This window comes from Guyanagaster necrorhizus, assembly GCF_019112545.1.
Source record: "Guyanagaster necrorhizus MCA 3950 unplaced genomic scaffold BT62scaffold_50, whole genome shotgun sequence".
NCBI lineage: Eukaryota > Fungi > Basidiomycota > Agaricomycetes > Agaricales > Physalacriaceae > Guyanagaster > Guyanagaster necrorhizus.
Genome location: NW_025064929.1, coordinates 247,652 through 274,548, shown reverse-complemented (window position 1 = coordinate 274,548; position 26,897 = coordinate 247,652). Strand labels below are relative to the sequence as shown.

Below are 26,897 nucleotides of genomic sequence, written 5' to 3'. Positions count from 1 at the left end.
ATGGTAGGCCTGTAGTCAAGGCAGCAATGGCGGAAGTCATTTGAGTACGAAGGATGGGATAGAGTAATTCTCGGGGCCGTATAACCTCTAAGAAAGTGACGCGCGTTTGTAGCACCTAATAGATTATGCTGTTAGCTATAACGTAGACCTCACACAGCGTAGCGATAAGCAGAAACGCGGTGAGGGTGCTCGACAGACCGTATTCAATATATATAGTCCATCCCGACATAAAGGGGTATCGAGCTTGGCCGGCGGGATACGACGGAGCTCCTGCTTGCTAATCCAACAGGTAGAAGGAGTGGATACATTTAAGTTTTCATTCGCTCATGATTTGCAGCCAGGATATGTTTGGCACGTCTGCACGCACATGGAGATACGAATGACCCGTTCGTTACTGCCCAGATGGAAGACATTAGAGCCGACATACATAAGGCGCAAGATATCGGCGGGTCCACGTAAGAGCGTCTTCGCTGTGTCTAAATTGTTGTGATTGATGTCGAACAGGTGGTCCGAACTATTCACCGTTCCTAGCAACTTCCGACGATTGAGTCTTGGATATGTCCTGCAATTCTCTGTCCAGATGACGGGAGTCAGTGCGATCCAATACTACTCCACAACTGTGAGGATACGGATTTTATCTGTTCTACAACTCCCAGCTATTCATTACGTTTCTAGATCTTCACGACGGTAGATTCACAGCCTGTCTCTCGGACATCTCCCCGCCTGATCTTTTCGTTACTAGATGGGTTTCTCCTCGACCCGCATTCTTCTCTTTCAGTCCGTCAACAGCATTATAGCCCTTATCGGAGAAGCTTGCTGTGTGCTTTGGGTGGATCACTTTGGGCGACGCAGACCGCTTATCGTAGGGAACGTCGTTTCGGGACTTTCTTTCGTCGTTGGCAGTGTCTTGATGGCTCGATATCCTGGTTCTATTAATAAGTGAGTTTTCCCGCATCATATCTCGGGTCTGGGTATCTCATTACTCTTCAGTGACGCGGTATGTGTATTCCTTCTCTGTCAAACACGTTGACCTTGAGGTGAATATAACCTGTGTTTTTTCAGGCTCATTATGTGAGTCCCTATGTCGGCAACATTTGACATAAATGACCCTCCTGTGTCGTCTAGATATTTATTAGTACGCGGTCTCTTTCATGATGTTGCTGATTCTTCGATGAAAAAAAATCGTTTTCTAGTAACGTACGGTCTTTTGGTTATGCTTAAGCGAATCGCTGCTAATAGTCACTTCTAGGACATGGATATTTAACTTTTTCTTCAGTTCTTGCATCGGGCCGCTATCGTGGGCGTACCCCGTCGAAATATAGTGCGTCTTCTCCATTGGAAATGGAATCTATTTCGATCATGCCCTTCAGTTCGACGCGCACGCGTGCCAAGGCAACCGCATTGACAAGCTCTTCTTCGTGGCTTTCAAATTTGTGAGCGTGAGCTTAGCTTTCAATGTCTGTACTCACCCTTCTATTTAAGCTTCATCGCTGAGGTCACGCCTAAAGCGTTCGGTGCAATTGGCTGGAAGTAAGTCTCCTGCTCTTATTCGTGCGTCCCGTTTTAAGGACGTTTCTGCCAGATATTGTACGTTTATGGTTTGTTTAGTTCTCGGCAGGTATCCTCACTGCGATGTCAGACCTGGTCTTTGCCATATGCAGTCATACAAAGTAGGAGTCCCACCATACCAACTAGTCACGGTGACCGTTACTGACGAAATCAGTGCCTTGTGTATCTGGGCATTCTATCCCGTAAGCCACACTGTATAATATATTCAAGCCCACTCACTGACAGATATACATAGGAAACAAGCGGGCGCCGACTAGAAGAAATGGATGCTCTCTTCGAGGACTCTCCCGTCTTTGTACCGGGGAGCGGGTACACCAAGGTTAGCGACCGACACGCAGCAGAGAACGATCTTCGTGCAGGTAATCCCATTGCACTGCTCAAAACCATGGGATGCTGATGTGTGTGAAAGGCAACTTTATTCCGGGCGAGCTTACAGGAAGAGAGACTTCAGGAAAAGGCGACAAAGAGTCGGCTGAGCACTACGAGAAAAGGCCATGATCGTTGATGGGGAATTTTCTAACGTTTCATGTAACTGGAACTTTCATTATTAATGTTGCCAATGCGGCACCATTGCATGCCGGATGCTCAGCAATGACTCCGCTACCGGAAATACTCGGCGGACCCTTGTCCTTTACCGCGATGGACTCGTCACCTCAGCTGATAGGGAGCGGCAGCTTTGGGTCTGTATATACTATCCTCGCTTCGCTTGTTACTTTCAAGGAAGTCTAGCTGGAATCGAATGCAGCCCAACTTCGAGCCGAATTTGAGGCCCTCGAGCAGGTCTACAAAACCTGCAGTTCCGACTCATTATTTTCTCTGCCCCCGCCCACTTGCGTACAGGGACGCACAATAATTTCGCGCCGCGGCATACCGCTCTCCTCAAACAGGTCGCCCACGTCCCCTTCTGACGTCTGCCTCGTTCGCGTCCAGGCTTTATCTACGGAGGGTCGCCGCCTGTATTCGTTCACAGTTCTAACCCGCCGGTGTCCCTGCCGAGGGACCGATGTTGTTTCGACTCTACTTTGGGAAAGATTTTATGAACACTAGACCATCCCGGTTCATCAACACTTCTTTCTCGACGTAACACGCTACGGCCAGCTTTCCAGTTCCGAAGAGGGCATTGCCGATGACCTTCCATGCACAGAAACCGTCGCCGAAGCCATGGGCAACATGCTCGGGCACATTCACATTTGTGGAGGCTACGATGCGCGACATCGAGTTCGTACTCGGCGGGAATGGGTTCTCTGGGTTTGCGTTCTATGTCATTGACTTTAATCAGGTTCGTACGTCGCCTTTTTTTTTTTCCCGCTGATTGGCATTAATACCAAGTTGCAAGATGCGGAAACGGACTGCTATCGACGAGCTTGTCGATGCGTACATCACCAATGATCCGCATTTTCCTCTAGCACGACGAGGTGGACAGGTATACGAGGCTTTTAGGAGTGGCTATCGTGCAGCCTACACTGTGCGGCTGGACATTGCAGATGAATTTCTTTCTCAAATCGAGGCTCTGCAAGATGCTGGCGGTTGACAAGTACCTCCTTGCCATACCTAAGTGTTAGGCGGAGAAAACATTAACCGAGTTATAGTTGTCATTCGTTGGGGCTAAGAATTAACAGTTCAGTTTTCAAAGTTGGTAACTCCGGTGTATACTTGTTAATTCTATCTGATGATGCATCTGGATTGAACAGAATAATCTAGTGCAAGGCAGCAGTCCATATCTCAATACATAGAGCGTACGGAGTGGGAAAGAAGGAATTCGTCTCTATGACCCGGAAGAGGTGGTGGTAAGGTCGAAACCAGCAACGCGGTTTGAAATTCACTGATTTCCCTTTTTACTCTTACGTCGACTCTCGCGTTGCCTTCACTCTGCCACGAACATGTACTTTAGCATAAACCTGCTCGTCGATAACTGTGACGTCGAACAACTGCCTAGCAGTAGAGTTATAAAGAAGCCGTGTGGAGGGTGGTATACAAGAATCGTACAGTCTCTCATCACGCTTGATATTGTTCAATTCTGTCATGGAACGGCAACGCTGGTGGAAAAGCTGTATGGTTGTAGGGCGATAATGGGAGGGTAATGGTACTGTTGGCTGAGAATCTGAAGGGCTGAAGGTGCGTTGCTTGATTCTATCATGTTCTTTTCCTGCTCAACGTTCTAGTCGTCGTCACAAGATTTACGAGCTCAAATCAGCGACAAGGGCCCAGTATATGCCATGTATTCAGTATCATAAAACGAAAACGGAATCGTCAAGATCTTGCATTCGTCCGTTCGGGTTACCCTGGTCGACGGAGTCCGTCTACGTTCGGCTACTGTTCAGAAAATGCATCTCTTCAATCCTGATAAAAGCAGAGTTGACACGTTCTCCTCTTTCTGACTGTATCGCAGATTACTTAGGGAGTACCTATTCCAATGGATATCTCATTAAACCCGCACTCTCTTTGCTTCATCAGAGTCCTTGTATTTTCACGTACTTTGATTCGTTTATCCTCTCACAGTTCAGCACAATAACCTCAACACAGGAAGATGCGTCGGCCCGGTACTATCACCCTTCCAGCTTGGTTACGCATCAACCTACCGGCCAGACTAGCCCAACCCCTGCTGGACAGATTAACAAGCCGCCTGATAGCCTCATGTGATGTACTTGTCAAGGATTCCCGAGCAGGCAGTTTTAAATGCTGACAAGCCGAAGCTCACAGCTAGCAACTGCCGCCTGAATTCATCTTCTCGTCGTGGTCCTGAAATTTCAGAGCCCGCGCGGGATATTGCTAACAAGAGGTGTTGGCAGAAGTTCCCAGCTGGCCTCGCTAGCAATTCTTTGTTCCTGAATGGCGGCCTGCAATTCTCGTGGCGTTGAATTTGAAAAAGCCAGGCGGTGAGAGCCTGAGACATATTCGATTTTGCATCCGCGGATGCTTCCTTCAAACGGCTCTCGGGGATACTATCGAAAACGTCCAAGGAAGAGCCGAATGACGAGAAAAGGCGGTTATCGCAGTCCCGGAACAGCCACAACGTTTCAGTCGCATGATCCACGAAAGCGTCCCAGTTCGGCTTCTTAATAACCGGTCTCAGAACTTCAACGTCCATCTTTCTTCCATGACAGACACAACGGCCTGGACACCGCACTGCTCTGTGGAGGAAGGTTTGTCTGCTATCATATACTACTATCTGCATGCTAACTTGGATGCTACCTTTGCTAGCTGATGAAATACTCACAAGACCAGGAAGCCCACTCGAAATCGAAACTCGGGTGAGTGGCCAGCATTTCAGCGTTCCCGTGCATCATTAGAATGTGACATAGATTATCGATGGGAGAGTACTGAAAGTCTGGAAGAATCTCTGGCCCTCTGTGCGAGCATTCTTCTTGCATTCGACAAAGGAGCACGCCGACAAATCCTGTGTGATATACGAGAATGAACGCTACACCTTCCAGGAAATGTTAACAATGTCTGTTAAATGCGCGGCCATTTTTAGAGATGTTTTCGGTATTAAGAAGGGTAAGGAAGTCTAGTTGTCCTCAGTACCGCCAAACTCAACTTACAACACAGGTGATCGCGTTGTCATTTGCTCTCGAAACGTTCCGAGCTACTTCATCGTGTTTTGGGCTTGCCGTACGTGGTATGATTATGCCTTAACAAAAGTGGACTGAACCTGACAGCACAGATCTTCTGGGAGCTGTAACTGCTCTCGTGAACGCGTAAGATCTACAGGCACACACATGCTTTCAAGGCTTGCGTACTAATCCACCTAACAGATCGCTGCCATTGGACCCCCTCAGGCATTGTATTATGCTAACAAAATGTACAATGATCATCCTCGATCCCGAGCGAGCGGAGCAGGTCGAGCCGATAGCCGCTGATCTTAAGCACGCAACAGGCGCATCCGGGTATCTTGTTCTCGAGGATCATGAGGGCAGAGGTCATTGGGAAAGCATGGATGTTTGGAGCAAAGTATTCCGCCAGTACTACAAGGATCCAGGAGAAATACTGCGTGACGATCCCCACATTATGCCAGAGGATGACGCGACGATCATCTTTACGTCGGGAACTACTGGTCTACCAAGTATGTCTTGTGGATTCATCTTTAGAGTCCACTGATTCCTTTCTTCTTGATAGAGGGCGTCCTGAGTTCACAACGTGCATTTCTGACGTCGCTGTTTAACGTGGGGTGCTACTCTAGTATAGCATGTTTGTTCTCATATATGACTTTTCAGTTAACCTTGATCTTCGGAAGAGACTACATTCGGAGAGGCCTGCCAGTCCCTTCTTCACCCGTATCAAGTACGCAGAATGGTGTCCTGCTTCCAGCATCATTGTTCCATGTCACTGGAACCAGCACGACTGTAAGAAACCCACTCTCTGTCCGAATGGATGAGAGCCTAACTTTCTTCAGCTTTCCGGAACATTTCATGGGACGAAGATTATTTTAATGCGAAAATGGAACGTAGCAGAAGGTGATCGCCGGCTTTATCACTCAGGCTCTAGCTGTATTTCTAACATTGGTTTTCGCAGCTGCAAGGTACATCCGTCCTCTGTATTTCTGAGAGCCACATTCAACGACTCGACTGCAGATTGTGCAGGGAAGAGGGCGTTATCTCTCTGGCTAGGTACATCAATAGTATCTGTTGTACATCACAGATCCAGCTGACAATTGCAGTGTTCCATCAACTATAAGCGACCTGGCTGATAGCCCATTGTCTGGTTTTCCCTTGGAAATGATCACATTCAGTGGGGCTCCGGTCCCGCCGTCTCTCCTGCGCAAGTCGAAGGAAGCCTTTCCACGTGCATCAATGTATGTTCTCACTCCCTTGTATACTCAGCAATGATTAACATTTTACAGCGGACAAGCCTATGGTCTCACCGAGACCAATGCCACGTCGGTTGGTTTCGGTGAGAAATCCCCTTCTGAAACCTCTTTCTAGAAACCTGACTTTTCCTAGGTGGACTGGATTGTATGGTCAAACCGGAAAGCTGGTCAGTCCATCGTGTCTTGGCTAACTAACATCAAACTAAATACGATCTCAGTGGTTTTGTAATGCCTGTCGACGAGATTTTGATAATGAAAGATAATGTCAGAGCTGCCTCTGGTGTGGTGGGGGAGATATGGCTTCGTGGTCCGAACATGATGAAAGGTTATTATGGAGATCAAGGTCTGTTTCAGCATATTCTGTGACTTTTAGGTAAACAAGCTTACGGCGAGCTTCCACAGCGGCTACTGACAAGGTATGCAGGTGACAGCTTGCTTGTGCCCGAGGGCTGATGGAAATAGGTTCTGACTAAAGATGGATGGATAATGACTGGAGATCTTGGCTGCGTCGACGAAGAAGGGTATGTATACATTAAAGACCGGATCAAAGATATCATTATCCGTGGCGGGGAGAATGTCGTGAGTGGGCAATAATCTCCTAATGTCCTGCAATAACGAACAAACGAGATTCGCAGGACTCGGTTTCCGTGGAAAATGCCTTGTACACCGAACCTGGTGTTCTGGAAGCGGCTGCGGTGGGCGTGCCCGATAAACGGCTGGGCGAGCTGGTGACCGCGTTGGTCACTCTCAAACCAAGCTATCGTGGGAGGATCACCGAGAAGAAACTTTTGGAGACTGCGAGGAAGTTGTAAGTGATCTTTCTTCAAGATTGATTTGCGGCTTCTTATCCCGCAAGTAGGTTGCCAAAATTCGCTATCCCGGTAATGATTGTTTTGCAGGACGGAGAGTTTGGTAGGTTTGCATATGTCCAAATGTGCCCACTCTAAAAGGCGAGCAGATCATACGCCGTCTGGGAAGATTATTAAGGCGCGGTTACGGGTAACAGCGCAGAAAGAGTGGGTTCGTAGACAGATGGACAAAGCGAAGTCAAGGATGTAAGATTGAGACGTGTAGAACAATTTTGTTGCGGTGCTTCCACTCTTATAAGCTCGTTAGTCCGAAATGAGGGATGACTATGCCAACATGCAAACATGGTTACCGGAACTGTATAACAATGAAAGCATGAGTGCAGAGAAGACAGAGGAGATTGAGACGTTGGTGCATACTGGAGTGAGGCTAGTCGTGCTTCTGCCAGATGTGCTGGACGGGCGGAACAAAGAGGCTTTGACAATAATGCTGGATGCAGTGGCGAAGATGGTAGACAGGGATAAACCGTGCGCCATGACTCAACTCCACCATATCGATGGGACTACTCGGATCCAGCACACACACGCGACTGGTGTGAAAAGGTTTTTGAAAAGCATGCAAGTTAATTAAGTTGGATGTCCTCGGTGATCTTATTCCCTTTTGTCCGAGTAATTTATCAATCATAGTGTAATGGCTGTTCGCCCCTTACGGTGTATTACGCAGGGGCACCGACCCCGCGCACGCGGTGTACGGTGGACAAAGGGACCGAATCTGTGATAGAAATATATACATCCATCCAAACATTTTTGCCCTTTCATGTAGCAGCAGCAAACAATACGGACCGGCAGACCATGGAAGGCTTGTTTTTCTTCCACCGAAGTGCAGGATAGAAATATATCGACATGTGTATACTCTACAGTATATGGCTTATCTGTACAAAGTAATGCGCGCAAGAACGTCTTAAAAATCCACTGTCGCAAGTCTAACGACGAGCACCCTAAGCTGGAGTTGCGGCATTATCTGAGGCAGCCGCAGGTGTGAAGCATCCAGACTTTCGCCTCTTCGGCGCCCGCTGAGCACTGTCCTCGGATGGCCGCTTGTTGCCTCTGGACTCCAGCTGATACTTTGCCTGATTATTAGAGGCCATCCATCCATCTTCAGTACTGCTTGTCAAAAGACGTGGAGAGGGCTGTGATCGTGGAAAACAGGTTTCTTCTTTAAATCGACAGCGGGTTCGGTGTCCAAGCTGACAGTGCTGACCTCTGACTGCCATGCTTTTTGAATTTGGGCGATTCGCCATTGGTTAATGGCACGGAGCGTATGTTTGATCCACTCATTGAACGGACCACAATCAAACCGAAAATCGGGACGTAAATGTGTCAAACTCTGGGCCAGAGCTGCCTTCGCGATGCCCCCGACCCATTGCCCATTCCCAACATCTAAAGCGACATCGAAGGTGGTAGCAATTTTGTTCCGCAGACCGGGGCCGACATCATTATGGGACAAGTAGCGGAGGCTATGATATAGCATGACATATATGAAGGATTCAAAGTCGTCTTATTGTTCGTGCTTCTTGTCTCTCTCGCGAAGAAGTGCAATAGACATGAATTGCCAAGTGCCCTATGCACTATGAGACAGGGAGAAAGATCAGGTAAGATGTGAGCATTGACCGTGCGCTCGACTTGTCGCGCTGGTTTGTCCAAGTCGTCCATGCGAATAGCCTTATCCCAATCGTTCAACCATGACCGGACATCTTCCGGCGCTTTCTTGTCATATACGATCAAAATAATCCTGCCACTAACATCACAATGAAGAATTTCGCGTAATGTGAAGGCACCTTCATGAGCTAAGATTGAATTGAATTAGATGAATAAATTTGAAAAATCAGTATCATAACTCACCCAAAAAAGCCTCGTAGACAACTCTCGTAAGTTGCTTCGAGGACTTGAACTTCTTCAAAGGGTGTCCAACCTCTACCGTCAGCGTCCGCCAGCGAACGCTGGTGCTTACGGATACAGATGAGAGATGGATGGGCTCCAAAGTTCCAGGTATGGTTGATAAACATGTCGGAGGTGGTTATCTGGTCGATCACCGACCGTCAGGGTGGAAAACCGGTAGAGAAATCCGACGAGGTATTTGCCTTCTTCTGTCGATAAATTGAATGCACGCGATACGATGGTGTATGTCCTCTCCCATCTGAAGAACCGGATGCCATCTGGATCAAGGTTAAGCGAGAACAAGTATTTTCGATGTTGCACATTCAACGTAGTGGCAACGTAGCCAGCAAGTTGACCGCGACAATCCTTTGACGAGTCGGTCTGAGACACCCATTCATCAGGACTGTCATCCTTGAACCCGTAAAAAGAAGCAGCTCTTGAACTCCAACCAGAGTTCCGTTTTACTCCATTGAGTGCGATGAGACCGAGTGTCGACGTCGGAGGGATACATGAATGCGTCGGTGACGGTTCTCGTGGTCAAATCCGCATCCTTATACTCCTTCCCAAGGACAAGTTTGAAGAGTGGCATGAGATCTGGCATTACGAGTTGAATAACATTGACCTGTGGGGCATCATCAAGGCATCGCAGGTGAATGGTAGTGAATAAGCTTACGACGGCTTCCGCGTACTCCCTCTCGTTGTCGTACTTGGCGGGTGATTGGATCGACTGAAAGCTGTCGTGAAGATGGCCCGGGGAGCGAAGCGTGAATGGGCCGTCAGACGAGCCCATCAGGTCGTCAAGAAAAAGTTCGACCGGCATGGGTCCAATCTAGTGACCCTCCATTTCTTCCGACCTTTTTTTCCGACGCTCTGTCGCCAGGACCTTACGCGAAGTAAACTAGTTATTGGTCTGGTGCTTTACAGGAGAACCTAAAGGAATATCAATCTCTGATTCACCACTATGCAAAAAAAAAAAACACGTACCAGTCGTCGGCGGCCCAGTTTGCTGTGCACTCTGAGGCGGGGATGAAGTCCTTCCATTGTGAAAATCGTAAACACTTGAACTCGATATGGCAGTAAGCGGGGACTCACAGAAGTCAGGGTGCGCATATTGGGTATTCCGTTGTAAGGACAACGAAGGGCGGGTGCTACAAGGGCACGTGATGACATGAGGGCAGGCTATTTGGCGTTGTCCAGAAATATGGGCGTAATACTGTCCGGAAAATCAGTAGAATATGGTGGCACCCTTTATTGCGACTGCCGTGAGTATTCCTTGTATATGGAACGGCCTGTATCATTTTACAGAGCTTTCTGTCAGGGAGGAGGCAAGGCACTGATTCACTGGAAATGTCTGTTGCTATATTTACGTTCACTGGTCAAGTATACTTGGTGAGAACATCAAGAAAATCCTCCCAGGGTGTGGAAATCAGAGTACGAGGAGAAGAACAGACTTTAGTGCTGGAAAGTGGTGGACATCTATATCACGCGCATGGATTGTTTGCTTTATGCACAAAATCCACCAGCAATTCTCAAAGCAGCTTGGGTAAAGAGAATTGTAAATTCCGAAGGGGACCTCAAATGTACATTAGCGGGACTAGAGACATGCCTCAAAATGGAAGAACATGCAATTGTACGAGGAGATTATGACTTACGCAGCTTGAGAGATGGATGCTGATCGAAAAGGGCAATGTGGGGAAACTGACCGTAGGCGACCAGAACAGCTGGACAGCAATTTTAAAGATTTGTAAGAAGATGCGGAAATAGCAAACAAGGACAGGCCACATACAACGACGCAGTACATGGTTCTGAAGAAAACTCTGTGATACAGACCTTCCGCGACTTTAGAGGCATCCCGCCTCAGTTTCAATGACCTCTTCAGATTTTCGCACTTGAAATCTCCACTAAGATATCTTACCAGCCGACCTTGATACCAAGATTCCGCATCGGGACTCCAAAAGCCCACATCGAGCCCACAACCTCGCCAACTCGTGTTCTTCGGAGCCCAGGACACACGCTCCGTCAGCTTGCCTCGGCAGTCATCCTTAGGGTGGAGATCTTCCTCTCTTTCCACCACCTTGTACACGCCGCAAATAACATCTATCTGGTCCTCCGTCAACATTTCATTCCATAGTAACTCGCCCTCCGTAGTTCGAAAGCAAGTCCCGATTTTTGTTACCTTCGGGGAAGGGCTAGATATCACATACTCTTCCGGCGCTTCCTCCATTGCCAATCGCCAGATGAGACCTCCATGCTTGAGAGCGGCTCGAAGGACTTTGCTGTTTCTGTCGCCGCCTTTCGACATAGCTCGCAAAGTCCTCGATGTTCGGTTGAAAGCCCTAGAGTCGGTAAGGAATGAGTTCGGTTGTCCTGAACATCGTTCTCGGCAGCCGATCTCGCGCACGAATTCACCTGCATGTCGATAGCCTTATTCCCCAGCGGCACAGGTATTTAGTAAGGTCATCCAGGGTATGCGCACGTCCCTGACGCAGACTCAATATCACCGCAGACGCCCGTCCGATGACCAACTCACAGGCACCCCTCTTCACAGTCGGCAATGCTATATGTGATCTTCACTGCCCAACAACTTGAACTGGGTCACCTTGAAGGACCTGTTGAGTCTATTGGCCAGGAAGTTCGAACTGGAGCATTCAGAACTGTCCATGCTGCGGGAAGGCGCTGGGAGGTAGGCAGTGCTAGAAGTTCATCTACAAGCGTGGCCAGGGCCCTGTCTGGGATCGGATCGTGATTGTTGCGCTCCGCGGACCGACAGGACCAAGCCATTTTGCACTTGTGCACCTTCTGGGCCTCGACGGTGAGCAGCATCCAACAGTGCAATTGATCCAGTTTGTGCCCCCCCCCCTTCTAGAAGAGCTTCATGATGCCTGTTGGCCATAATAGCATCCTGAGGGAGAGTCGTCAGTGCGATATCACTAATACGATTTTCCTGGCTACTCACATAAATGCGGGTCCCATCATCAACCGACCTTGTATAGCTTTCGCCAGCCTCGGAAGGTCGAGACGAGATCTCCTTGAGACAGTTGATTGCTGTGTCCATCTATTCTTCGTCACGGTTGGCCAGCCGAGAAAAGAAACCACGGGAGCAAGGGCTCAACCGTCTAGGTAGGTAGCACTGAACAAACGAGGGGCGTGTGCTCCCAATAAATAGTCCACGTCGCCGCCCAAAGGGCAAGGAATGTCCCAAGAAGGTCGTACTTTTCTTCTAATAAGCAAACCCGTCATCAAATGCCGGCACGTCATTATGGACCTATGTCCGGATTTCTTCCCTATCTAGGTAAGGCTTGAAGTTTCCGAAAATTTATAATGTACGTGCCGGACTCAATGTCGATGCAACCATATTCCTTGGCGGCAAGTCCTTTTTGCGACCTTTCGCGTCTGAGTATAGCTGGCGCAGCATCCCATCGTTTTGAAACTGTTTGGTAAGGGTCCCGGGCGCTTCAAACAGATGCCGGGATATAGTTCACGTTTCAAGAAATCAATGCAAAGCAGATAGCAGTGTCCACGATACAACAACAGCGAATAGTACAAATCCCTCTAAATATGTACGCTGGAGAGAAATCAGAGGGAAGAAAACCGAGAAGATAGATGGGCACGTACAATAGATTACAACAATAAAAAATTGGTTGCAATCTGAGCAACGAAATCAGAGAAGATATACGAGAGTAATGAACACTGCTCACCACTTCCTCCTCCTCACGTATTGCGAATACAACAAAAGCCCCAATGCGAAGATGACCACCAAACCACCACAGAAAACGACCCCACCAATCAATGCCGCCAATGCTGCTTTCCCTGCTTCCAAATTTCTGCTATCCTGTTGCGTAATGCAAACGGCGCCCAACGGGCAGGCAGCGACGCCGACGAAGACCAGCATAAACCCGCACGGCACAAACTTGCCCCAGCGAGTCCACCACGTCTGAGGCTCATCGTCGTCAAAAAAGTCCTCTCTATGGGACTGCTTCTCTGGAGCCAGCAGTATCCAAACTGCGAGTGCTAGTGGTAGTGCCAGTATGATGCCCCCAGTCGCTCCTGCCTCTGCGAATGATCTGACTGGGACATGCCCACGGAGAATAGCCCACCCTAGGGCCGCATATATGATGGAAAACAGCGGCGGAAACGGCAAGAAGAATAAAAGGAGAATGAATGTCTGGAAAACGGTCGTTGGTGGCAGACAGGGGAGGGTATCCTGCGCAGCCTTTTCATGCACTTGAAGAGTCGAATTACGGGGAAGTGAAAGAGCGTGGGCGTCGGTAGGGACGTTATCATGAGAAGATATTGTAGTATTGTTGGGTATATCTGTCGGTAAAGGTGGGATGGCAGATGTATTAGGTGGTGGGTAGAAAAAACCGACTGTCGAGCGCGGTGTCGGTACGTCCCTCTCCCAAGGCAACGATTCAGTGACATCCTCGACGTCGCGCGACCACGGCAGCGAAAAGCCAGGCATCAGCGAAAAAGACGGTGGTGGGTGGGAATGAACATGCACAGCCGGCCAAAAGTACAGCCTGTCGCTGCCATTTTTTCTTTTATTTCTTCCATCATGTCAATTTATCGACAACCGCGCCCCAGGGTATCTGCCGCTAACACCGACGGCGACGAGACCATTATGGATCCGGAAATAAGTAACTCGGGACCGAGAACGGTGTTCTGTGCAGAGGACAGGCGACTCGGTTGTCGATAGTATGTGCTCGTAGTCGCTCCTTTATGCATGACGATGACAGGATAACTGAAGGGTTCAGTCATGGAAATGTAGGCCCCGTCGTACGTAAAGTATCTCGGAATCGCACTTCTCTTACTACGCCCGAATTGCCAATGAATATCGCGATGGAAAACCTCTCTTTCTCTACTCCCAACAGTGAACGGCTGTCAGGATACACAGCGACTGCCCAATGATCTCGAGGGGTACGTACCGTATATCTACCTCCTGCTGTTGATGTTCATGGAGCAGATCAATATTTAGGTCGTCGACCCCGGTCTGCATGATGCGGCATCCCTATCAGCACGTCCTTGTCGGACTGACTCCGACACAAGGCCTATTTTAATTCGAAAGATCTATTTGTGGTGGAAAGACGATGTCCAGTGCCGACCTACTCGCTCCGGGGTGCGTTTAATTGTATATATGCGTCTTTTTCCCTTCTCAATAGTTTAATAGGCTCTTAGAAACTACTGAACCTTTCCCACCGATGGTCGAATAGCCCACAGACAAACCAACTGTTATGAGTGCGTCTATTACTGTTTCCGCTGACTTGCGACTGTTAACTTTTTTCAGGAAAATCGGCCGGTAAAACTAATTATCTATGCCCTCAATGAAAATGCCGTATCACTGGGCTTCCCCACCTCTTGAGTCGTCCGCCGGGCCTACTCGAGCTCTGTCTTTCCTCGCCGGCCTTTTCGTCTGAAGCGTCCCCAGCCAATCCACGCGCATAGACTACCCAGAATGGCGCCGACGACCACGAGAACGGGTATGAGATATATGCGGATCTTACTTTCGCTCGGCTCCTTCTTGGGATAGCCTACCAGGCTGGGAAGAGGGGACTGAAAGCAGGAAGGTGCTGAGGCTATTATGATCGATACCGATGATGTAGGAGTGGCGAAGGTCGACGAGGATGAATTGTCGCTGCGCGTGGTGCTGTTCGTGTCGTCCGAACTTGAAGATAGCAGGGAGATCGAGACAATGTCGCTCGCTCGAAACGGTTTGATCTGGTGGCATGTCGCTGGCGCTGGCGTGGTGGTTGCAGAGATGACATCCCCAGGAGGGTATGGCCACCAGTAGTCGTAGCTGCTCGACGTGGTTGGGATCGCGTTCGCTCCAGGCGGGATAAGTTGGCTATATTTGATCTTGTCGGCCAAGGCGGTCAGAGAGAGCGCGAAGATAAGAGTCGGTATTGTTGCCTTCATGGTGGTGAAAGATGGGCTGTCTAGTCTTCGATCGCAGGATCAGGACGTTTGGTTGTTTTGCAAAGTATGGACAACGCGACTGTTTTCCCAATAAATGTATATTCAGCATGTTCCTACCATCCAAAGGTGTTGTCCAAGCTTCGGTGATGATCCATGGCGTAGGATGCGGAATGACTTTGGATTCTAAAGCAGATGTATCAAGAATCAGTGTCGTTGACTTATCTTTGCCAAAGGTGTGTTTTATCCTGAGCGATACGTTTTTATTAAATTGTGCACCCAGGTCAGTGTTACAGCTGACGACGCGTATAACGGTTTCTGGAAGTCTATCATGATAGCCACGTCGCACTTGACATCGCGCCTATGTCGTTCGATATACGATATGAAGAACACATTGGCGTAACAAAGGGGAGCACAATCCTGCCGCCGTACAATTGGCTACCATACAACGGTGCATTTGGTAGCTGTATGAGGGACCTGTAGCACAAGAAGCGAGGAAATACTGGTTTTCAAGAGTCATTCACACGGCTTCTACTCTATTTCACATGTTATATTTCGGTGGTTTTTGGAAAGATGAGGACCAAAGCGACAATAAGCTTCGCCTCTACTTTTCCTGTGTCCTCCTTGCCCACTCCCTCTGGGCTATACCCCGCAATGGTGCTTTGATAATCTTCCCAGAGTTTGTGTGATCTGTGCCAATTCTCATTCAAAACGTCTTCGGTTACGCAATAAGATACTCACCGAAATTGCGATCATGCAGAATAATCATCACCGGAATCGCATATGAGGGTAACCTTTTCAAATAAATCACTTTGAAAGCCAGAACCGAAGCACAGGTACACTTACAATTTCTTCGCAGTCGCTATGAGTTTCTCCTCATCGATCAATCCGTTATATGCAGGTCTGAGGGTAACCAACGCTACAGGCAACTCCCCGGCGTGCTCGTCAGGTACACCGACTACCGCCGTTTCCAATACACCCGGTTCGGTGTACAGGGTGTTCTCGACAAAAACGGAATCCTATGGATTCGCCCGTCACTAAGAGATGTTTAACGTACTCCAACGGCACTCACAACGCTATAACCATCCCTGATGACGATATCCTTGATCCTGTCCGTGATATAAACACATCCGTCTTCATCCATCCGTCCAAGATCACCGGTCATCAGCCATCCATCTTTAGTAAGGACCTATATCGACCATTAGTCGTCGTGGGCATCACAGAGTAAGAGATCTCACCTTATCAGTAGCAGCTGCAGCGTCGTCCAAAAGTGTAAGCCTGTCCACCAGTGAGATCTTCAGACCAACCTTTATCGCCATAATATCCTTTCATCACATTTGGACCGCGAAGCCAAATCTCTCCCAGGACTCCAGGTGCGGCTTTGACATCATCTTTCATTATCATAACCTCACCGACAGGAAACACCCAACCACTGGAACCGAATCAGCTGGAATATAAAAGACATAAACTATACAGACACACCAGCTATCTGGCTTTGCATCATAATCCGATCCGGCTTGAAGCAAATCAGACCTCTGCTGTTCAAGAACGTACATTCTCACCGAAGCCTGCTGCGGCAGCATTCATCTCAGTCAGACCATATAGTTGTACACTACAAGGTAACTAAGTCCGTGCAGATCAAGGGAACGACTCGGACGCACTCACAATGTGGCACGAGGAAATGCTTGTTTAAACCTCCGAAGGTGAGACGCTGCGAGTGGAGCACCTCCGCATAGAATATGTTTTATCGAAGTTCTAGATATCGCACTCTCAGCGAGCACTCTAATGATTGAGGGCGGCCTGCAACACTGTTAATTTAAGGAGACAGGAAAACGCAGTAAACACAGACCCGCCGAGCCGAATGATATTTTCTGCTTGACAGAGTCTATCAATTAGTTAGTAAGAAAGTGATACTGAATGAAAACCATGTCATTACTCTACAACTGCAATCATTGAGTGAGAACTAGAACTTAAAATAACAAAGCCGATTCTTACCTTCATGTATATTCCATGTGCGTGTTAGAACAACCTTGTGTCCTTGAAGAGCGCACGTCACCTGAAGATGAGTGAATATTGGTAAGTTATCATGTCAGCCGCCAGTCTTACAGCTGAGAGGATTAGAGGAGTCTGCGACAGCAGCCCTGGAATGATAAAACCTTCCTGACAACCTACACTAGGTGTCGGAAGGAATGGCTCGCCTCGTCGAACACAGTCTCTCCCTGCCAACGAAATCAACTAGTACGATTCATGAGATCAATGAAAATAGTGCACAAAAAAAGAGGACATACATCGAAGAGAGGAGTCAAGAACGCGCGTTGTGAGCTCAATACACCCTCTTGAACAGACAACGTCATTGATGAGTCGTGCAACCAGTCCGACTACGTACTGGGTAAGCCAGTAGTGCCCGACGTAAAAGTTATTGTTGCATCATCTTCAGGTGAGATTTGAGGATCGTCAATTTCTTTGGGAGCTCGATATCCGGCGAAGACCGTGCTCCAAATATCCATGCCTTCCCAGTAGCCTTTTCCCTCGTGATCCTCGAGTACGAGATATCCTGACGCACCGGATGCGAGCATAAGGTCAGCACCGATCGATTCGATCCCGTCGGCTCGCTCGGTGTCGAGGACGATCAGCGCACATTTTGTGAGCGTGACACAGTGTCGGAGCGGCTCCAATGGCAACGATCTTTTGGTAGGATCAGAACACAGACAATGAAAGCATGTGGATGCAAATTTTACATGTTCACAAAGGCGGTAACAGCGCCCAGAAGATCTGTGTTCAAGTTATAAGATCGAGTCCTCGTTATTGATTGAGATGGAACGCACGGCAAGCCCAAAATACAACCAAGTAATTTGGACAATTGTGAGAGCAGATGACTACTCGATCACCTATATTGAGAGTCAGTAACTGGCGGCGTCGAAAAAGAATAGGATATCCTCACCTTTCTTAATGCCGTACAAATCCTTGAAGATGGCTGCGCATTTGACCGCCTTATCCAATATATCTCGGAAGGTGTAACGCTCTTTCTCATATACAATACAAGTTTTGTCGGCGTGCTCTTTAGTCGAATGCAAAAAGAGGTGCCGTAGGGATGGCCAGAGATTCTTCCAGACTTTCAAGACCCTTCCGTCAATGATCTATATCGCATTCAGTTTGAAAGAATAGCACGGTTAACAATGAGTACTAACGCGAGTTTCAATTTCGAGCAAGTTTCCTGGTGTTGTGAGTATTCTATCGGCTAGCATTTCCTCGAATCAGCATGCTGCTTGTAGATTTCCTGCAATTTGGAAGCTCACCCTCCTCAATAGAGCAGCGCGGGGTCCAGGTTTCACTGTCCGTCATGATGGGTGAAAAATAACCATCTCGAGTGTGCCATTGAATGATATATAGCTGATCTACAATTAAAAAAGTCATTCGGGCATTGAACCGTATTGACGGGCCATCATGATCATCATGATTTAAACTCTTTTGAACTCATTGAACGTTACGTATCATGTCACCCGCAAGGTGCTCCGGAATACTCGGCACTGCCATACGTGTTCGTTTCTGTTCGTTCATCACAAGTTCACACTGTACATGAAAAATGTAACGCACCACACGTTCTTTCGTCCCACCGGCTCCTTGGGTACGCGCCTGGCTAGGTTGGACATCCCCAAATCCTCATCACGTCTGGAGTGCTCTGCTGATGGGATCACCGTTTAGGTACGATTTCGAGGGTGTGCGTTTAAGCCGATTGCCGCCAGTCCTGCTGTATGTCTGGAAGAAATACAAGTTTAATTCCTGCAATAAAAAGTCGAGAATAAATACTGACTGAGCGTCTGTTTGCTGCCACTTGGCACGTCGGCAGACTCATCTCCAATCTTACATTCTGGAAATTTCGTAAATCCACGAGTGACAGGAAGAATGGGAAGGCCTATGAGAATAGAAATTCCAAAATGGTATATTAAAAAAAGACTGGAAAGATGAACCAACGCGGAAGAAATCTGCGTCCTCCTTCTGGGCTACGGCTCTTAAAGGCACTTTGATAATCTTACCAGGAATGTGTGATCTGCCGCCCAATCTACCATCCAAAAATATCTTCAGTTAAGCAATAAGGTGGTACTCATCGAAACCGTGATCATACAAAATAATCATGACCGGAATGACATATGAGGGTAACCTTCTTGAATGGAGTAATTGAAAGCCAGGATGAGAACATAGGTACACTCACAATTTCTCGGCAATCGCCACGAGTTTCTCCTCATTGATTAATCCATCATGCGCAGGTCTGAGGATAATTGATGGTACAGGCAATTCTCTGGCATGCTTTGGGCGTGCTCGTCAGGTACACCAATTGCCGTTATTTCCAATATACTCGGTTCGGTGTGCAGGGCGTTCTCGGCGAAAATGGAATCTTATGGATTTGCTCATCACTAAGGGACGTATAACGTACTCAAATGGCACTCACAACATTAACACCATCCCTAATGATATTTTTCGTCCTGCCTGAGATAGAGACATATCCGTCTTCGTCCATTCGTCCCGGAACGCCAGTCATCAACCATCTATCTTTGGTAAGGACCTATATATAATATCATAGCTTAGTTGACACCTCTAAGTAAGAGATCCCATCGGATCAGTAGTAGCTGCGGTATCATCCAGGGCCGTAAGCATAAATTAAAACAATCTTCGGATCGACTTTTGAACATCTTTTGAGCATAAATTATTCCGAGGAACTTGACTTGTCTCTACCAGCGGTCAACAGAGCAACGATTTCATCCTGAATGATTTTTGTATCTACGGACACTGTTAATCTGGGCATAGCACATCAATCCGAGATAGACACAACTACCTTCGATGCTCTCCGCAAGGGAGTCTAACAGGGTCATGCTTTCGAAATCCTTCCTAAGCTTGACACCTCCAGCTTTCCCATGCGTCTCGAGGAGTGCTGGTTGAATAAAATCATCAATGGCATGTCTCAGCGGATTATTTCATCTGCCCAGAATTCCGCGAAGTGATCAGTACGGTCCTCTGTAGAAACGAACAACGATTTGCTCCTGCGCCTTTGCAAATGCCTTGCAAAAAACATTAGACGGGTGATTGACGAAACGATTCTTCCCCGATCTAGCTGGATAAGGGAGACCCCCAGATATCGAATTGACGTCTCTTCCGAAAAGGTATTCGGCAGCGGAATCCTGGGTGAAGCGGGCAACGGCATCCTAGGTTCATCATAAGGTAACAAATCGAGATAATAGGAAAAGGGAGCTGACCTGAAAATCGACGGGCTAACCCTCTCTCAACCTTGCTTTGACTTGGGTGATCGTATTGACGGCGTGTCTCTCGAAGTTGTCAAGGTCGGAAATTCGATCTTTGTAGAAGAACGGTCTCGCCATCGTCCGATGAAACCTGAAAAATACGTTTGGATGAGAAACAACGACCGGTGGTGATAGTAAACTCACTTTCATAGATCTGGTCAGGTCAATGAATACCCTCATATATAATATGAATTTCTCACCATCTGTGTTAATAATGCAAGCGCCAAGGAGAGATATGGTAGCGGTGAGGGGGGAAAGAACCTTTAATCGTTTCTTAAAAATTGACAACCGGCAGCTAGGAGTCTTCAAACCTTGGTCAAATTTTTGGAACTGTGTCGTCAGGATGGCCTAAAGGTGCGAATGAGAATAAGCTGTAGACGTTGATTATCAGTGAAAAATCGAACCTTGGCATGCTGTGGCTCCGCTGTAAAGACCTTTTTTTGTAACATGCCATCATTTGAAAGGGATACCACTAGACGAATAGGAAAATACATACTCGCGTATCCAAAAATACTGCTTTCCTGTACGCTCGGCATTATAACGGAATTCTGTGCAGCTGCATCCTGCCGAGTAATCAAGTTCATGAACCAGCCGCGAGATAGGTCAAATAAATGGTGTAAGGACAGAGCAACGAACAATCAATGCCATAATAGAAGCTTGAGACCAAACACATATTGAATAACCCAGAGAGCAGTGCATAGAATGACACCGGAAAGAATGGCTCGGGATAGATAGGCAAGTCCGGGTGGTAGATAGTCGCTGAGAGCCATGGTCGACGATTCTTGAACCAAGACTGTTACCTTGTAAGCTTTATAGTAAGAGCATACCGAGGTAGGTATTACTGGAAGGAGGCTTTACAGTAAAGATGGAGAACGTGGCACGCATGGCTTGTAACGGAATTCACCAACCCTGGCCAATGACGTCTGATGGCGTCGGCGGGTATCTAGAACAATCATAGAACCATCGCTGCTCTTGAAAGAATGTGACTTCTGTCCATTCAGATTCGATCGGTAGAAGCGTCACTATTGGGTAGCACGGACGCGCTAATGCTAGTTCCAGAGAATGAAGACGCTGGATTTCATTAATATTGATAACGAGCTAGTTTTATCTTACGTATTGTGGAATGCAGTATCTGCCGCAAGGAAGACTCTTCTATATCGTGCGAATTCGAAGCCTGAGTGGGTAGCCACGGCACATTGAGTGTCGTGAGTAGAATCGAGTTGTGCGCCTTTTCATTGTATAAATTATAAATGTCGTGAGCATAGGTTTAGCCGTGTATATATAATAACATACAGAGCGAGTCTTCTGTAAGATTTCGAGCTTCATCTCGACGTCATGCCAACGGCAAATTGGCACTGATAGGAAGCCTAAGATCCTCTTTAGTCGACCGCGTCGTATTTGCAATAGATGCCACCCACTTTGGTTGCGAACCTTGTGGCATTGGTCTGCGTCGATGGCTCGAGGTATCCTTGTGCAGAAATGTTCCCTGTCGAGCCTTGAAAACACCTGTTAGGTGGATCTGAGACATACGAAGATATTTCTGAACTGTGTAAGTGCCAGAGTTCAAACTTGCCCGAGTAACAGAAAAGTCGTAATATTATTTCGGCAGTATCGACAAAGAACGAACAAGGGGCTGGCAGTTGCAGACTGGATCCCTGGAGTGACCATAAGTAATCAATCAGTTAAATACTACAGAATGGTTCTCACCAGACTTTCTAGTAAGCCTTTTTTTAATCCAACGTTACGTATCACAAGTAGACATTCCATTCATCAAGAACTGAAAACCAAGGATTAGCCACGAGATGAAAACTAGACCTACGGTGTTAAATCATTCTATAACTCTGCCTTGCCCTTGGACATACTTGTTGAAAATTCGTCGACCCGGCCGTGATAGAATCAGAATTGTTATTGGATGGTGCGCAAGTCTTGGAACGCGATACATAGCTCTTCTAGCATTGCCTTTATGGAAATGACAGATAACGGTCTCTATCTTGACGTGAAACAGGACAGATGCGGTCGTTCCTCGTCGTTTCAATAGTACGAATAATAAGAAAGATGAAGTCGTTGAATTGTCAAGGTTCGTGCGCAAGCTGTCCACATGCTCACGTGGCTTCCCGTACAGACGTCATCACCTTCACTCTCGAGGTAACGCATAACATCAGCCGCCGGGCGGCGACGACCACTTCTATACGACTGCCTTTTTCTCCCTACCTTTGTCTCTCTTCGAGCATGGTGCTTTGACGATTATAAGACTCCATTTTCAGACAATGGCGACCTCGGGGATTTGGGTACCAGTGCGCCTGCGTTTCAAGTCTGCTGAAAGTTTCCAGACATATTGAAACCAAAATGGAATTCCTATGAGACGGTTTCAAGCCACTACCAGTCTCAACTATGCCTCTGTTATCTGTGGAACTGCATCCATGACTCGCACCAATCTGGCCTCTGCATCCCGGGCTGCAACAGCCAGTGGACGAATTCGCGATAGAACTACAACTTCCGAAGAGCATGATCGCATCGCTAGGGGCCACCAAGCAGCAGTCCAAGGTCTGATAGACTTTGCCTGGAAAGAGGCTAGTGTCCAGCTCTCACCAAGTATGACTGTTTTTGATGCGCTAACCAGCATTCATCTGGCTAAAAATCGTACAGCTGAACTCGCCAAGATCAGGGCGCTGGTGGGCCAAGATGCAGAGAGGTGCAAAGTACGACCGCTGCTTGGTAGAACTAAGTCTAGGAGAGTGCGTGGGTTCACCTTCACGACGGCTCTTCTCTCATCTCCCATAGGGACAGAAATCGAGGAAAGGTAGAGTGCATTTGACAGGCCCCGTTAAGGGACTCATTAGAGACTGGGCTCTGCTGATTTGAGTGAGTGCATTATCCTTTCTTTCGTACCTTGGCCCTCAATCACTTGAAGATACACCCCGTTCACTGTATCAAGTTCTGCTGTCAAAAAGTGGTCCAATACATGTATAACGAAGAATCCGAATACAAAACATCCTGAGATTGACCCACACCATCTACCAACTGTACTCGCGACACCGTCGTATAGTGCAACGACGCACTGGGAGGGGGTGGTCTATGTGCCTTTCAAACTTTTCATTGCATGTACTCATAATAGGACTGCCGTGGGCTGCTTCTCGCAATGTTCATCTTTAATCTTACGTTCTTCCAGTCTGCTCTGCTCAACGTCGTAAATCCACAAGTGACAGGAAGAGCGAAAGGCCCGTAAGAATAGAAAATCCCAAATCGTATATTTCGGTAGTTGAAGGATGAGAACCAAAGCGACAGTAAACTTATTATCTATACATCGTTGATGGAGTGTATTCAAAAGTATGGAACGATATACCACCATTGGGTTTCGCCTCATCTACTCTATTCAGAATCTTTCTTGGTCCTCCTCACCCACTCCTTTTGGGCTATGGCCCGTAACGGTACCTTGATAATCTTGCCAGAGGTTGTGTGATCTGTGCCCCAACCATCGATTCAAAAAGATCTTCAGTTAAGCAATAAGGTGGTACTCACCGAAACCATGATCATAGACAATAATCATCACCGGAACAGCATATGGGGGTAACCTTTTCGAACGGATCACTTGAGAGCCAGAGTCGGAACATAGTTACACTTACAATTTCTTCGCAGTCGCTATGAGTTTCTCCTCATCGATTAAACCATCGTATCCAGGTCTGAGGGTAACAAACGCTACAGGCAACTCCCCTGAGTGCTCGTCAGGTACACCAACTGCCGCCGTTTCCAATACACCTGGTTCAGTGTACAGGGAGTTCTCGACGAAAATGGAATCCTATGGATTGGTTAGTACTGAGAGATGTACAACATCTTCCAATGGCACTCACAATGTTAACGCTGTCCCTAATGATGATATCTTTGATCCTGTCTGAGATGTAAACATATCCGCGTTCGTCCACTCGTCCCAGATCACCGGTGACCAGCCATCCGTCTTTAGTAAGGACCTATATCATAGCTTAGTCGCCACGGGCACCCATAAGTAACGAATCTCACCTGATCGGTCGCAGCTGAAGCATTATCCAAAGGCATAAACATGTCTACCAGTGAATTAAAACAATCTTCAGACCAACCTTTATCACCATAATACCCTTTCATCACATTAGGACCGCGAAGCCAAACTTCTCCCAGTGTTCCAGGAACGACTTTGCCACCATCTTTCATTACCATAATCTCGTTGACAGGAGACACGAAACCACTGGAACCTAATCAGCTTAAATACAAAAATGTATGGAACAGGTGGCTCACCAGCTATCTGGCCTCACATCGTAATCCAGTCCACCTGGGAGTAGATCAGGTTTCTGCTGTTCAAGAGAAATACTCCTTACCAAAGCCTACTGCGGAAGCATTCGTCTCAGTTAGAGCATATACTTGTACGCTGTAGGATACCAAGTCAAAGCCGTTACCAGAGCAACTAGGATGCACTCACAAACTGGCGAGGGGAAATGCTTGTTTGAACCTTTGAAGTTGAGATGCTGCGATCGGGGTACCTCCATATAAAATTCTTTTTATAGAGTTTATCGAGTATTCGGATGTTGTATTGTCAGCGATCTCTCTCACGATTGAGGGCACACTTGTAACACAGTGAGCTGAAGCGGATATGGAAAGATAAACACGGACCTCCCCAGCATAGTGACGGCTTCGGTTGTGCACAGTCTAGAATGATCAATTCATTAATAAAACAATTGCACTGAATGAAATGAATTGTAAGTACGCTACGGCTGCAAGGTTTGAGTAGGAAACATTGGAAATATTAATGAAGCTGATGCGTACCTTCGTGTGCATTCCATGCACGCATTAGAACAAGTTTTACTCCATGAGAAGTGGAGAACATCTGAAGATAGGTTAGTATTGCTTCATTTAGGGATGTGTGATCTCTTACAGTCGTGATGAATGAAGACGGAACGCATAGCGTCCTTGTAATCAGCGTAGCTTCCTGAGGAGCCATAATCGTCGAAAGGAGTGATTCACCCCTTCGAAGATAGTCTCTCCCTATGAATGAAGTAGCCTAGTACAATTCATAAGATCAACTACGCCTCCATAAAAAATAGGACTTACATCAAATACTGGACTCATGAATGAGCGCTGTGAGCTCAAGATAGCCTCTAAAACAAAGCAAAAAAAATAAGGAACGTTGCGACCTATGCCAGTGCAGAAAAATTTACGGACTCGGTGGGCCAGTGGTCCCCGACGTAAAAGTGATTGTTGCATCATCTTCGGGCAAAATTTGAGGATCGTCATTCAGTATTGCCCCAGGATCTTCATTATATCCGGAGAAGACTGCACTCCAAACATCCATGCCTTCCCAATGGCCTTGTCCTTCGTGATCCTCGAGTACGAGATATCCCGACACACCAGATGCAAGCATAAGCTCAGCACCAATCAATTCAACCCTGTCAGCTTGTTCGGTGTCGAGGATGATCAATGCAAATTTTGCGAGCATGATACAGTGTCTTATCAGCTTCAAGGGCTGTGATCTTTTGGTAGGATCAGGATGCGAATGAGCCTGGTGAAGTACGGGGAAGCGGACTTACGGATTCACAAAGGCAGTTACAACGCCCAGAAGGTCTATTTTACAAGATTTCATGAGTCGCTGGTTTTGAATAAGGTATGAAGAGATGGAACGCACGGCAAGCCCAAAATACAACCAAGTAATTTGGACAATTGTGAGAGCAGATCGCTACTCGATCCCCTATGGCGATGAGTGGTTGGCAGGGCCGAAAAAAATCGACAAGGTATCATTACCTTTCCTAAGGCCGTAAACATCTCTGAAGATGGCTGCACATTTGACCGTCTTCTCCAATACCTCCTGAAAGGTGTAGCGCTCTTTCTCGTACACGATGTAGGTTTTGTCGGCATGTTCTTTGGTCGAATTCAAAAATAATAGTCGCAGGGATGGCCAGAGGTTCTTCCAAACTTTCAAGACCCTCCCGTCAATGATCTATATCCCATTTAGACCTTGAAAGAATACGGCGCAAACAAGAGTACGCACGCGAGTTTCAATTTCAAGCAAGCTCCCTGGTCCTGTAAGTATTCTATCGGCTAGTATTTCCTCGAATTAGGGGGCGGATGTTCTGGGAATTTGTCACCACGCTCACCTTCTTCGATAGAACAGCGCGGGGTCCATGATTCACTGCTATTCGTCATGATGGATGATGAAAAACAACGAAAGGGAGCACACCATCGACTATTATATATCACAAAAACTACCCGTTTCACGTAAGGATCGAACCCCAAGCTTGTGATTATAATGGATAAACAATGCGTAGAGAATAAAGTGTCCTTTTCCCAGTGTTTTGATCCCGTTTCAAAGTTGCCCACAAGCCTCCAAGCAGCTAGACTTGAACTAGTCCCCACCTCGGTTGACAGAGCATCATCCGCCTACGCGAGTTGATCTGTTTCATTAACTGGGGTTCGAGTCTACTCCGCGGCATGTTCAACAACAGGGCGGATATTATTTTCATTTCGTTGAGCTCTTCCAAGTCGCTCCGTCTATCTTCGGTCCCATTTGACAACCCATATACTTTGTTCTTTGTTTACGTAGCACCTGGTCTG

General features: G+C 47.4%; 12 protein-coding genes across 12 annotated transcripts; 3 read left to right on the top strand and 9 right to left on the bottom strand.

Moving 5' to 3' along the window:
- Positions 1-402: 402 nt before the first annotated feature.
- On the top strand, positions 403-2,461 carry BT62DRAFT_1050679 (MFS general substrate transporter; the record flags this gene model as incomplete). Its single annotated transcript, XM_043178520.1, has 12 exons — positions 403-455; positions 505-619; positions 676-687; positions 743-939; positions 1,063-1,071; positions 1,277-1,321; positions 1,371-1,433; positions 1,483-1,530; positions 1,569-1,587; positions 1,662-1,751; positions 1,805-1,928; positions 1,979-2,461. 12 exons carry the CDS (start codon positions 403-405, stop codon positions 2,065-2,067), a joined length of 864 nt encoding a protein of 287 aa, XP_043033919.1. The 3' UTR covers positions 2,068-2,461.
- On the top strand, positions 2,301-3,178 carry BT62DRAFT_627301 (uncharacterized protein). The gene is made up of 2 exons (XM_043181668.1): positions 2,301-2,848; positions 2,906-3,178. The coding sequence occupies exons 1-2, from the start codon at positions 2,696-2,698 to the stop codon at positions 3,098-3,100; spliced, it is 348 nt and encodes a 115-aa protein (XP_043033918.1). The 5' UTR covers positions 2,301-2,695; the 3' UTR covers positions 3,101-3,178.
- A 411-nt stretch (positions 3,179-3,589) lies between these two features.
- BT62DRAFT_1080914 (uncharacterized protein) lies at positions 3,590-4,657 on the bottom strand (the record flags this gene model as incomplete). The annotated part of the gene is made up of 3 exons (XM_043179617.1): positions 3,590-3,727; positions 3,807-3,869; positions 4,268-4,657. The coding sequence occupies 3 exons, from the start codon at positions 4,655-4,657 to the stop codon at positions 3,590-3,592; spliced, it is 591 nt and encodes a 196-aa protein (XP_043033917.1).
- Positions 4,376-7,471, top strand: BT62DRAFT_938091 (long-chain-fatty-acid-CoA ligase). The gene is made up of 20 exons (XM_043187463.1): positions 4,376-4,712; positions 4,771-4,820; positions 4,872-5,067; positions 5,119-5,181; positions 5,234-5,267; positions 5,325-5,632; positions 5,686-5,732; positions 5,784-5,912; positions 5,963-6,023; positions 6,082-6,088; positions 6,141-6,176; positions 6,227-6,361; positions 6,410-6,459; positions 6,510-6,543; positions 6,595-6,719; positions 6,779-6,792; positions 6,839-6,955; positions 7,012-7,184; positions 7,236-7,288; positions 7,335-7,471. Exons 1-20 carry the CDS (start codon positions 4,667-4,669, stop codon positions 7,433-7,435), a joined length of 1,779 nt encoding a protein of 592 aa, XP_043033916.1. The 5' UTR covers positions 4,376-4,666; the 3' UTR covers positions 7,436-7,471.
- Positions 7,472-8,180: 709 nt separating this feature from the next.
- On the bottom strand, positions 8,181-8,713 carry BT62DRAFT_1012784 (uncharacterized protein; the record flags this gene model as incomplete). The annotated part of the gene is made up of 2 exons (XM_043177973.1): positions 8,181-8,306; positions 8,363-8,713. The coding sequence occupies 2 exons, from the start codon at positions 8,711-8,713 to the stop codon at positions 8,181-8,183; spliced, it is 477 nt and encodes a 158-aa protein (XP_043033915.1).
- Positions 8,714-8,740: 27 nt separating this feature from the next.
- Positions 8,741-10,246, bottom strand: BT62DRAFT_1080911 (uncharacterized protein; the record flags this gene model as incomplete). The annotated part of the gene is made up of 8 exons (XM_043179616.1): positions 10,213-10,246; positions 10,105-10,154; positions 9,794-10,050; positions 9,570-9,742; positions 9,280-9,523; positions 9,085-9,217; positions 8,854-9,029; positions 8,741-8,803 (listed from the first exon to the last, which is right to left on the bottom strand). The coding sequence occupies exons 3-8, from the start codon at positions 9,938-9,940 to the stop codon at positions 8,741-8,743; spliced, it is 936 nt and encodes a 311-aa protein (XP_043033914.1). The 5' UTR covers positions 9,941-10,050; positions 10,105-10,154; positions 10,213-10,246.
- A 130-nt stretch (positions 10,247-10,376) lies between these two features.
- BT62DRAFT_626628 (uncharacterized protein) lies at positions 10,377-11,621 on the bottom strand. The gene is made up of 3 exons (XM_043181665.1): positions 10,907-11,621; positions 10,773-10,841; positions 10,377-10,714 (listed from the first exon to the last, which is right to left on the bottom strand). Exons 1-3 carry the CDS (start codon positions 11,420-11,422, stop codon positions 10,706-10,708), a joined length of 594 nt encoding a protein of 197 aa, XP_043033913.1. The 5' UTR covers positions 11,423-11,621; the 3' UTR covers positions 10,377-10,705.
- Positions 11,622-12,446: 825 nt separating this feature from the next.
- On the bottom strand, positions 12,447-13,710 carry BT62DRAFT_627146 (uncharacterized protein). Its single transcript, XM_043181667.1, has 3 exons — positions 12,819-13,710; positions 12,736-12,768; positions 12,447-12,685 (listed from the first exon to the last, which is right to left on the bottom strand). Coding segments are annotated over exons 1-2 (765 nt in total). The 5' UTR covers positions 13,583-13,710; the 3' UTR covers positions 12,447-12,685; positions 12,736-12,767.
- Positions 13,711-14,296: 586 nt separating this feature from the next.
- On the bottom strand, positions 14,297-15,242 carry BT62DRAFT_626625 (uncharacterized protein). Its single transcript, XM_043181664.1, has one exon. It carries the CDS (start codon positions 15,031-15,033, stop codon positions 14,494-14,496), a length of 540 nt encoding a protein of 179 aa, XP_043033911.1. The 5' UTR covers positions 15,034-15,242; the 3' UTR covers positions 14,297-14,493.
- A 350-nt stretch (positions 15,243-15,592) lies between these two features.
- On the bottom strand, positions 15,593-18,811 carry BT62DRAFT_626580 (acetyl-CoA synthetase-like protein). Its single transcript, XM_043181663.1, has 21 exons — positions 18,625-18,811; positions 18,327-18,557; positions 18,219-18,268; positions 17,972-18,167; positions 17,856-17,918; positions 17,769-17,802; positions 17,417-17,715; positions 17,319-17,365; positions 17,229-17,265; positions 17,137-17,171; positions 17,026-17,086; positions 16,967-16,973; positions 16,880-16,915; positions 16,696-16,830; positions 16,593-16,642; positions 16,513-16,546; positions 16,338-16,462; positions 16,269-16,282; positions 16,103-16,219; positions 15,877-16,049; positions 15,593-15,824 (listed from the first exon to the last, which is right to left on the bottom strand). The coding sequence occupies exons 2-21, from the start codon at positions 18,442-18,444 to the stop codon at positions 15,752-15,754; spliced, it is 1,704 nt and encodes a 567-aa protein (XP_043033910.1). The 5' UTR covers positions 18,445-18,557; positions 18,625-18,811; the 3' UTR covers positions 15,593-15,751.
- A 2,204-nt stretch (positions 18,812-21,015) lies between these two features.
- BT62DRAFT_626803 (uncharacterized protein) lies at positions 21,016-22,416 on the bottom strand. The gene is made up of 8 exons (XM_043181666.1): positions 22,206-22,416; positions 22,032-22,101; positions 21,855-21,979; positions 21,743-21,792; positions 21,618-21,691; positions 21,438-21,552; positions 21,183-21,373; positions 21,016-21,124 (listed from the first exon to the last, which is right to left on the bottom strand). Exons 2-7 carry the CDS (start codon positions 22,089-22,091, stop codon positions 21,225-21,227), a joined length of 573 nt encoding a protein of 190 aa, XP_043033909.1. The 5' UTR covers positions 22,092-22,101; positions 22,206-22,416; the 3' UTR covers positions 21,016-21,124; positions 21,183-21,224.
- Positions 22,417-23,560: 1,144 nt separating this feature from the next.
- On the bottom strand, positions 23,561-26,495 carry BT62DRAFT_938085 (acetyl-CoA synthetase-like protein). The gene is made up of 20 exons (XM_043187462.1): positions 26,441-26,495; positions 26,335-26,384; positions 26,088-26,283; positions 25,972-26,034; positions 25,877-25,910; positions 25,512-25,819; positions 25,401-25,447; positions 25,225-25,350; positions 25,116-25,176; positions 25,057-25,063; positions 24,963-24,998; positions 24,772-24,915; positions 24,671-24,720; positions 24,591-24,624; positions 24,416-24,540; positions 24,339-24,352; positions 24,173-24,289; positions 23,948-24,120; positions 23,844-23,896; positions 23,561-23,785 (listed from the first exon to the last, which is right to left on the bottom strand). Exons 1-20 carry the CDS (start codon positions 26,487-26,489, stop codon positions 23,694-23,696), a joined length of 1,779 nt encoding a protein of 592 aa, XP_043033908.1. The 5' UTR covers positions 26,490-26,495; the 3' UTR covers positions 23,561-23,693.
- Between the last annotated feature and the right edge of the window lie 402 nt (positions 26,496-26,897).